The 9,451-nt window shown below is 38.1% G+C and overlaps 1 protein-coding gene across 8 annotated transcripts in view; it reads right to left on the bottom strand.

Moving 5' to 3' along the window:
* LOC110062989 (uncharacterized) overlaps window positions 1-9,451 on the bottom strand; it is a 78,039-nt gene continuing 68,588 nt past the window's right edge. For 7 of the 8 annotated variants that reach the window (XM_089275957.1, XM_089275954.1, XM_089275959.1 and 4 more), the window contains 10 exons: window positions 8,417-8,500; window positions 7,953-8,026; window positions 7,266-7,305; window positions 6,023-6,118; window positions 5,422-5,520; window positions 4,954-5,037; window positions 4,362-4,448; window positions 3,692-3,750; window positions 1,746-3,268; window positions 1-1,085 (listed from right to left, as the gene is read on the bottom strand). In XM_089275957.1, coding sequence (XP_089132083.1) covers window positions 1,748-3,268; window positions 3,692-3,750; window positions 4,362-4,448; window positions 4,954-5,037; window positions 5,422-5,520; window positions 6,023-6,118; window positions 7,266-7,305; window positions 7,953-8,026; window positions 8,417-8,500 — 2,144 coding nt within the window. In that variant the 3' untranslated portion in view covers window positions 1-1,085; window positions 1,746-1,747. The remainder of the gene's footprint in view (window positions 1,086-1,745; window positions 3,269-3,691; window positions 3,751-4,361; window positions 4,449-4,953; window positions 5,038-5,421; window positions 5,521-6,022; window positions 6,119-7,265; window positions 7,306-7,952; window positions 8,027-8,416; window positions 8,501-9,451) is intronic. The other variant, XM_089275956.1, reaches the window with a different exon arrangement.

Genomic DNA, 9,451 nt, shown 5'->3' with positions numbered 1-9,451 from the left:
TCATAAAGACAACTCTTCAGTTTATTGAGTAATAATGGGTTCATGTTTCTAATTTACTGCCTTAATAACACTCCTGTACATTTTTCAACTTAACTTAGGCTCTTATTTCTCATCAGTTGAGGCTGATAACTCTTTTTGAAATAAAAAGAAACTTATGTTTTTTAAGGAGCCCACAAGCTCCTAAGCAACAAGATTAAAAGATTGATCGCTCTATTGATTGATTGACACAAGAAATAAGTTAAACCTTGCATATTAATTAGATGTTGAACCATTTTGATCATCTAAGGTATTCTCTTTGTGATTCAGTAACGTTCTCGCCAGTGAACCTTCCAAAAATGTGAACTGTCTTCCCCCTGTGCACACACTATTTGTACTCACTCTGTTCTTACTAACCAGGATATGACAGTATAATACGCTCTCTGATATTGCGTGTTTCAACAAATCAATAATAAAAGTGTTCACAAAAGCAATATTATCATACATGCAAAGGATTTTTACTTTCGGACAGATTCTCTGTCTAACAGGTATCACTAATCAAGACAAAGACATGCAAAACATTTGCGACTTCTATACTATCACATTAAAATGTGTTCCTTTTGTCGAAGATGTCTACCAGTTCGATATTTTTACAAAAAAACTGATTAGAAAATTACTACATTATGTAATAAGACTCTGCTAAATAAACCAGTGCTTTCAAAACACTACCATAATTTTGACTTAAAATTCACCTTAACTGCAATTTCAAACTATTATACAATGCCTGTAATTCTCTCGAAATCTTTTTTCAGTAAAAACTGCATGAGTAGTCATATTTAAAGGGACTAAAATCAGTTATCATCAGTTAACAATCTACCAAAAAATTTTGTTGCACTAATTGCTCAAAAATACATTATGTGGTACAGTACTAGCAGATAACTATAATGCAAGAATGACCAGTTCAGAGTGTTAATGCTAAGAAGAGAAACATGTGCATGACACTTGTTATTAACGATTATGCTTTATTCAGACGATGTACCCAAACAGAAAACAACAAAGTCACCGCTTGTTTTTCTTGAATCGACTTTTCCTTCCATAAATCTTCCTTTCTAAAACAGAAAAAGAGAGCCAAAGAAAACAGAATTAATTTGAAGGAATTCATCGTAGTTTTTGTTCCTCAAATTAGTCTTGACTAGTGTATAATACAATTCTCATTGAGTACAATTATGTTAACTCTTATCCTAAAGCTCTCAGGTAAATGTGCCCAGGGTGGTACAGTAAAAATGCAGTCTGTCGTTTCTTGTTTTGGTTGAGAAGGAAAGGGGCAGGGGGAGAGGAGGGGGTGGGGGATTAATTGCTTGTTCCAAAAAGGGAGCGCTTGCTCGTTGCTTGTTTTTAGGTGTGTGTGTGGCAGGGGGGGGGGGGAGGGGGGGAAGGAGGGTGGGGGGAGGGGCTTAATAGAGGCAGGATTAAAGAAAAGATATTGAGTGAATAAAATGGCATGTGACAATAGGCATGAGAGTCAGGGTCAACAATGGCTGATAAACAGGGAGAGCTCAGGCTTGGAGGTTGCTATGAGATGCCAAACTAACAAAGATATAGCTTACATCCCTTCTGTAGCGTGAAGCCAATTAGGAGGCAGAAGGAAAAAAACACAAACATTAGTCCGGGTTTTGGATTCTGACCTACGCACTTTAAATTGTGAGTTAACTCCCTCAGGTTAAGGGTTATTGACTTGTTAACACCCCCAAGCAGCATAACAAACTTACTTTTATTCTCCAAAGTCAAATGTCACGTCATCTCCAATCAGAGTAAACGGTGCCCAGTCAGAAACCTTGGTAAAGCCGCTACCTCTCATCCACTTCATGGCCTGGTGAAGAGACTCACTGGCACTCTCCCCACGAAGAAGATGCTCGTAGAAATGACACATCAGCTGCTCTGTTGCTCCGTCATTTAATGCCCCTAATGCCACCAGAACTGAGCGTGCACCGGATCCTAAGAACGCTTGAGCTATTCCAATCATTCCCTCGGATCTAATCTGTCCGCAGGCACTGTGACAAGAGCTTAGTACAACCAGTTTAGCTCGCAGCTGAACTTGTGAAATGTCAGACGTTGTTAAGAGATAGTCGTCTTCTTGTGGAGTTACAGTAGTAGGGTCTAGAGGGGCAAGAGCAATTTCTCCGCTTTCAGCATTACCATGTGCAGCAATATGTATCAGACTCACTGACATTAGCCTTTGAAGTACCACTTGCTTTGTTGCGTACTGTCCTAACAATGGCTGAACACCCAACAGTAGTCCAACCATCTCTGCTTCTTTTCTTGCACCAGGCAACGGTACAAACTTTCTACTGACACTTCCCCTGTAAATCACCTCACCAACAGTAGGATCACCCACTACCAGAGCACCAGTCTGACTGTGATAGTCTGCAGGACTGTCCTGAATGAGCTTGAGAGTCGTCAAAGAAGGAATGATGCGGATCCTGAAAGTCTCTGATAAATACTTCCCGCTTTTATCATCGAGTAACGCTGCAAATGGAACTAGACACAAGCCACCTTCTGGAACAATGAGGATGGAAGGCTCCTCGAGTAAGCCAGACACAGGATCGATGAGTAGTTTGTAGCACCAAGTTAAAATCTGAGAAGAATCAGGTTTCGGCTCATTGCCATGTACAGATTGATCGTTGCAATCCTCTTCAGATAAAATGCTATTAGCCATGTTAGCAAAAACTGCATCCAAATTTGTAGCTAATTTGGCAGGTGGCATGTTGTTATCCACTGTTATTTTGCGGAGAGAAATTGCTCCACTCATCTTGAGAATCCATAAAAAGACTTCTTGACCATAACAAGAAATGTATAGACAAGTGCTATTACATTCATTCTTCATGATTTCATCAAGGTAAGTCCACGAATGCGGATTACATGAGATTTCCCTTTCAAAAGAGTATTGAGTTGCCATCAATTCTGCCAGCGCTCTAGCCCGTCCCAGCTCTTCGAAATAGAGGGCAGTTTTAGGATTTGCTGCACTGAAAAAATGGCAGGACAAAAGGTGCTCTGATGAAACGTCACTGCAATCATCCAGAAGAAGTTGCCAAAGTTTGAAAACTGAATTGTCGACTGGCAGTATACTATCTGGAGTAAGTGGTGTTGGTGGGTGTTCTTTTTGGGCCATTTGCTCCTCACACTCCACCTGGTGGATAGGACCCCCTGTTGTTCCCAAAATGGGAGTATTTTTTGGGCCTTTTACCACTGCAGTTGGGAAGTTCTGATTTGCCTTGTCAGATACCAAGAGAAACTAAAAAACAAACAAATTAATTTTGAATCACCTTTATGGCGATTAAAGACTAAGGCATTGTCATGTACCAAATGAAAAATAAATGAATCAGGACTAATGGCAGCCAGTAAGCCAAACACCAAAAAAATGTTTTGGGGTGTTAAGTTTACTGGCTGCCATTAGTCTTAATTTTTCAAGTAAGTTTGGTAAGGCTTCTAACCATGGAGCAGTCATTGTACTAGGCAATAGGTAAATTGTTTCCTGCAGATGGCATCCACAAGCAACTTGTTGCTCAGTTGCACACCAATTCGATCCAGCACTAGATTACTTTACAACCCTGAAGTTAATGGATAACTAATCCAAAGCCAACACAAACATTTTTCTTATACTCAGTCTGTTTTGCAGCTTAAATTGCACAGAGTAGGCTGACTAGTTTTTGCTTACCTTCATTTCTGCCCATTCAGAGACTGAATCATGGTGGAACCAATGGTCAAATAAGCGTGCTGAAGACAAGGAGGGATTCATGTGTGTGTCAGACAAGTTTCACTATTCGATAGCACTTGGTTTTTCAAAGAGAATGCTAAGATATTTTTAGTGGTTAGTCAGGAACTTTTTCGAGCTTGTTCTTGCATTTCTTCAGGGTGTGAAACTACTTTATGAGGACCTTCTCATGCTGGTTGCAATAGTGTTTACATATGGATAATTACAATAGATCATATATTTCCGCTCGCACACGATTGGTCTAAACATGTCACGTGACTGAATATGCCCCAGCTAAAACTGGGGAATATCCGAGTGATATTCCCCACTTTTCAAAACTGCACGTGTTATGAAAAATATTTGAATAGCAATAAATGCAATAGCCTCCATGACATCATCCATTCCTAACAGCTCACTGTTTGCTTCTCAGAACAGATATGTCCGCAGACAAGCATCTGAGAATATTTTGTGCTATTGTTTATTTAGGGTTGTTTGTGGCCCTCTATACCTTCACGTGAGTACGTGTGCGTGTATCCATAATAACCTGCATCGCACAGGTCACAGTGAAAACAATATACGACATACTTGTTAGTTAGGTATCCCTTGCAAATTGATCCCTAAGTGATAAACTTACATGTCTCTCTAACTCCCCCAAGTCTTCGTTCCAAGCAGCTTGTCATGGCTTCAGTTACATCAAGAAGTGTAATTTCCTCATTATCCCCTAACCAAATGAATCATAATTGATGAGCCAATTGACGTACACAACAGAGCAAGACGTGGTAAGAAAAAACAAGCTAAAAGGAAAACTGCATTAACGCATGGCATATTTGCGCAGAAATGTTTCTTTTTTTTATGAGTTTGTCTTCGCTGATGGCATAAAGGAAGAATTACTATTAATCCCCTTGTGGTTCTCTTCAACCCACTTCTGGCTTCTATGAGAGTTAATGCTCGCAGTGACAGTTTATTTTACTATGTTATCTCCATGTTGATAATAAGCAGGGGGTAAATTTCCATTGCCACTAACTCTGCACAACATTAACTTGAGGTGAGAATTTTTCCACAATAAAACGTTGAGCTGTTTGACTATTCAACAGATTAATGATATGGTAAAGCAATATCACTGCAAGAGGTGTAATACAGGTGTATACATGGTCTGTGATTCCATGGTTATCTCATTAGTCAGGTATCACTTGTAAATAAGGTTGACCTCTAGGTAACAAACTTACATCTCTCTACAAGTTCCAAGGTGAATCTTGTTTCCGAGATAATTCCATCCAAGTCGCCAGCGACGGCTACAAGAAGTGTTTTTCCTTGAACCATTAACCAACAAAATCATAATTGATAAGCCATTTACACTACAGAATAAGAGGTAATAAGGAAAAAGGCAAAGAACAAGACTGCAAAAGGCATTGCACATGTGGACAGGAATGTTTTTTTTTATGACCTTGTGTTCGCCAATGGCATAAAAAGAAAGATTATTATAGCAATAAAATTGTTAGTAATCCCCTTCTGAATCTCTTCAACCCACTTCTGGCTTTGAAGAAGGGCTAAAGCTCACGACGACGGAAGTTTCATTTACCATATTACCATATTAAGAGAGTACATCACCCTTCCTTTCAGGTGTATTCATGGTCTGTGATTCCATGGTTATCTGACTTGCAAATAAAGTTGACCTATAGGTAAAAAAAACTTACTTCTTTCGATGAGTTCCCTGACTCTTGGTTCCGAGTTCATTCGTTCCAAGTTGCTTGTGGTGGCTTTAATTCCGTCAAAAAGTGTTTCTTCGCGATTCCCTAACAAACAGAATCACAATATATAAACCATTTACATTAGAGAAAAAGACTTGGTCAGGAAAAAACAAAAGCTAAGAGGAAAACTGCAAAATGGGTTGCATATTCCCACAGGGACGGGGTTTTTTTTTTATGACCTTGTCTTCACTGCTGGCATAAAAAGAAAGATTACTCTAGTAAAAACATTACTACTTATTCTCTTCCGTGTCTCTTCAACCTACTCATGCTCACAGTGGCGGTTAATTTACTATGTTCAATCCATGATAACAATAAACAGAGTCTAAAGTTTCTTTGTCGCAGACCCTGAACAACAGCAGCTTTACATGAGGCTTTCTCTCACAATAAAATGTTAAACTGTTTGACCGCTTAACAGTTGAATAATGTCGAAAAATAAAATCACCACTAGGGGTGTAATACAGGTGTATACATGGTCTGTGATTCCATGCTTATCTCATTAGTTAGGTATCACTTGCAAAGAAAATTGACCTCTAAGTAATAAACATACTTCTTTCTATGAGTTCCCCGAGTCTTCGTTCTGAGTTAATACGTTCCAAGATACATGTTCTGGCTTTAATCATTTCAAGACGACATCTCAAATTACCTATTGAACAGAATCGTAATTGATAAGCCATTTTAAATTACAGAAAAGTCTTGGTAAGGGAAAATGCAAAGAGGAAAACAGCAAAAAGGCACTGAATAATTGAACAGGGATGTGTTTTATGGCCTTATCTTAGCAGAAGGAATAAGAAGAAAAATTGCTATTAATTACTATTACAGTTATTTCCCCTTCTGGGTCTCTTCAGTCTACTTCTGGCTTTGATCAAGGAATAGTGCTCACAATGACAGTTCTCTTTACCATGTGAATTGCATGTGGATCATAAACAGAGTGTAAATTTCCTTGGTAGTAGACTATGTACAACAGCAAATTGGGGAGGAATTTTCTCACAATAATATGTGAAGCTGCACTATAGCGTAAACAATTTAATGATATGGTAAAAAAAAATCACTGCTTGAAGTGTAATACAAGTGCACATATGGTCTATGATTCCATGGTTATCTTCTCTCTGCACGTTCCCTGAGTTCTTGTACAAAGTAGTATACTAAACAGAGTAACGAGTAATGAGTTACGAAGTAAAGAGAAACCCAATAACAGTAAAAAATTTCAAAGGGTAAAAAATTATAAAATCTTTTAAAAATGCTCATAATCGATTATAATTGTTTTTTTAGAATTGATATATAAATAGTATCTACAAAACCAACTCACAAAGAAAGCCTGATGAGTAGTGGTTTTCCTGCGATGCTATTTAATTAACCCATATGCTCAGAAATAAAAGTTAAATAAAAGCTAACAAAATCACTGTGACTTAACAACCAGGGGCCGGTCAAGGTTGTCAAAACCCTAAGTGAACGGCAATCCAAATTTTTAAATTAACTTTAAATTAATTAATTCCAGTAAATAAAAGGACCTTAGCCAATCCAAACTATGATATGTCGACTAAGAAGTACCACACGATTCACATGAGTCCAAGGTTTTAGCAACGCTGCACATAGAATACTGACGAAGCCACGAGTTGTGACACTTAAAAAAAATTCTGCATAGTGTACCCTTCAAGGTTTCCAAAACATGACCAGCAGTCTGATTTTTAATTGTTTTAATTATTGTGGTAAATCATAGTTTGGATTGGCGAAATTCTTCTGACTCGGTCACCATGGCTTAGTTACAATTTCTTCTTTCTTCACAAACTTACGTTCTTCAAACAGCAGATCTAGTCCTGAGGCGATAGTCCCCTAAACAATAGAATTGTAACTGATAAGCCACTTACACAACAGAACAAGACGTTGTAAGGATAAAACAAAAGAGCAAGGAGGAAAACTTCAAAAATACATTCCCTGTTTGCACAGGAATAGAAACCTTAAGCAATAACAATGGCGATGTCAAGGACAATGATGCCTAGTCAGAAAGGGATTGTAATTTACCGTTGAATTTCACAATAATCTAGATTTGTTGAGCCTGCCAATCAGTCTAAAAACCTGCTCAAACTAAATATGTAACACCAGCAATCAGTTCCAAGAGAAAATACCAAAAATTAGCCTTCATTGCTCACATTCTACAAAACACCAGGAACTTGATCATCTCACATTGTTAGAGACCTTAAGCATGTCAAGACAGTAATGGCAACGAGAACGTCACCAAACAAAAGGTTTGATGAGCAAAACAATGGCTGTGCACGTGCATCTTTAGTTTGCGAAAGGGTTTTAGACCGCTTGGCGTACTGAAAAGTGCTAGATAATCGTGAAATTCAAAGGTAAAATATATTAAATGCATTTTTTCCAGCCCTCGTCCTTGGAGTCGCCCTCATTATTGCTTAAGCTCCCTATATCTGTTCTTGAGAGATAGATCTACATCTCCTCTTGAGTTCCCTGAGTTTTCGTACTTTTTCCAAGACATTTTGTTCCAAGTTGCTCATGCTGGCTTTAATTTCATCAAGAGCTGTTTTCCTGTGATTCCCTAACGAACAGAATTGTAATTGATGAGCCATTTTATTTCACACCACATAACAAGAAGTGGTAAGAGAAAAAAAAGGCAAGAGGAACACTGCAAAAAAAATATTGTATATTTGCAGAGGGATGTTTTGTTTATGGCCTTGTCTTCACTGATGGCATAAAAAGAAAAATTACTATCAATTATTATCACTATTAATCCGACTCCTGGTTCACTTCAACCTTCTTTGCGCTTAGATCAATGACTAATGCTCGCAATGATAATTCTCTTTACCATGTGAACTCCACGCTGATTATAAACAAAGTGGTACAAATACAGGTGTGTACCAATTCCATGCCTATCTAGTTAGTTAGATATCACTTGCAAATTAATTTGACCCCTAGGTAATAAACTTACTTTGGCTTAGGAGTACCTTGACCCTTACTTCCAGGAGGTGTAGTTGCCGGTCAATAGAAGTATCATCCTCAATTTGAAACTGACCTAGTTGTGATCAATAAGCCATTTAAACAACAGAGCAAACAGAACAAGAACGGACAATGTAGAGACACAATTCTGCTTCAACTTGCAAGGTTTTAATATGTATATTACATAGTTAACTACTGTAATCATTTCCAGGATTCATTACAGTCAAAACAGCAGAAGTGTTCCACCCAAATAATGACCAGTACCTTTACTAATTCAATACATGTACGGTATGGCTTCGATATTCAACATTTCAACTGGATAATGTAATGTTTCAAATATAGGACCAACTGAATAATTATCTAACATTGATGGAATTAATGACTTGATTAATGAACTATCTCTTTCCATTGCAGCAAGAGAGGTGATGGTAAATCTTGAAAACAAAGTGAAAATCTGAGTGACTTGAAAAGAAAAGTACAGGGGTTTGGTCCACTGACTGAGATTTGACTGAAATTTGCATATCTGACAGTTATCCAACAGCAATTTGTGGTGCACACTCCTCCAAATAGGTGATGGCAAATGCTGCACCTGGTTTGACATCGCTGTGAGACATGCAACTTTCAGTCAACTGTAGAATTTGTCTGGTCTGAAAAGAATATCAGAAGCAGTCATGGTAATAACACACTGTAGTTTTTAATTATCAAAACACTCAAATTTCCTCTTTTTGTCCTCATTTGATGTCATCTCTCACAGGGATGGAAAAGGATACTTGGTCATTAATCCAGTGAAACTGCAAAATGCATTGCATATTTGCACAGGGATGGGGTTTTTATGACCTTGTCTTCACTGCTGGCATAAAAAATAAAGATTACTCTACTAAAAACATCACTACTAATCCTCTTCCGTGTCTCTTCAACCCACTAATACTCGCAGTGGCAGTTCATTTACCATGTTCACTCCATGATAACAATAAACAGAGGGTAAATTTTCTTTCCCACAGACCCTGAACAATGGCAACTTTACATG

Source organism: Orbicella faveolata, unplaced genomic scaffold (assembly GCF_042242905.1).
Source record: "Orbicella faveolata isolate gen_17 unplaced genomic scaffold, um_ofav_v1 contig_4, whole genome shotgun sequence".
Lineage (NCBI taxonomy): Eukaryota > Metazoa > Cnidaria > Anthozoa > Scleractinia > Merulinidae > Orbicella > Orbicella faveolata.
Note: the sequence above shows the minus strand (reverse complement) of the source record. Positions and strands in the feature narration are given on the sequence as shown.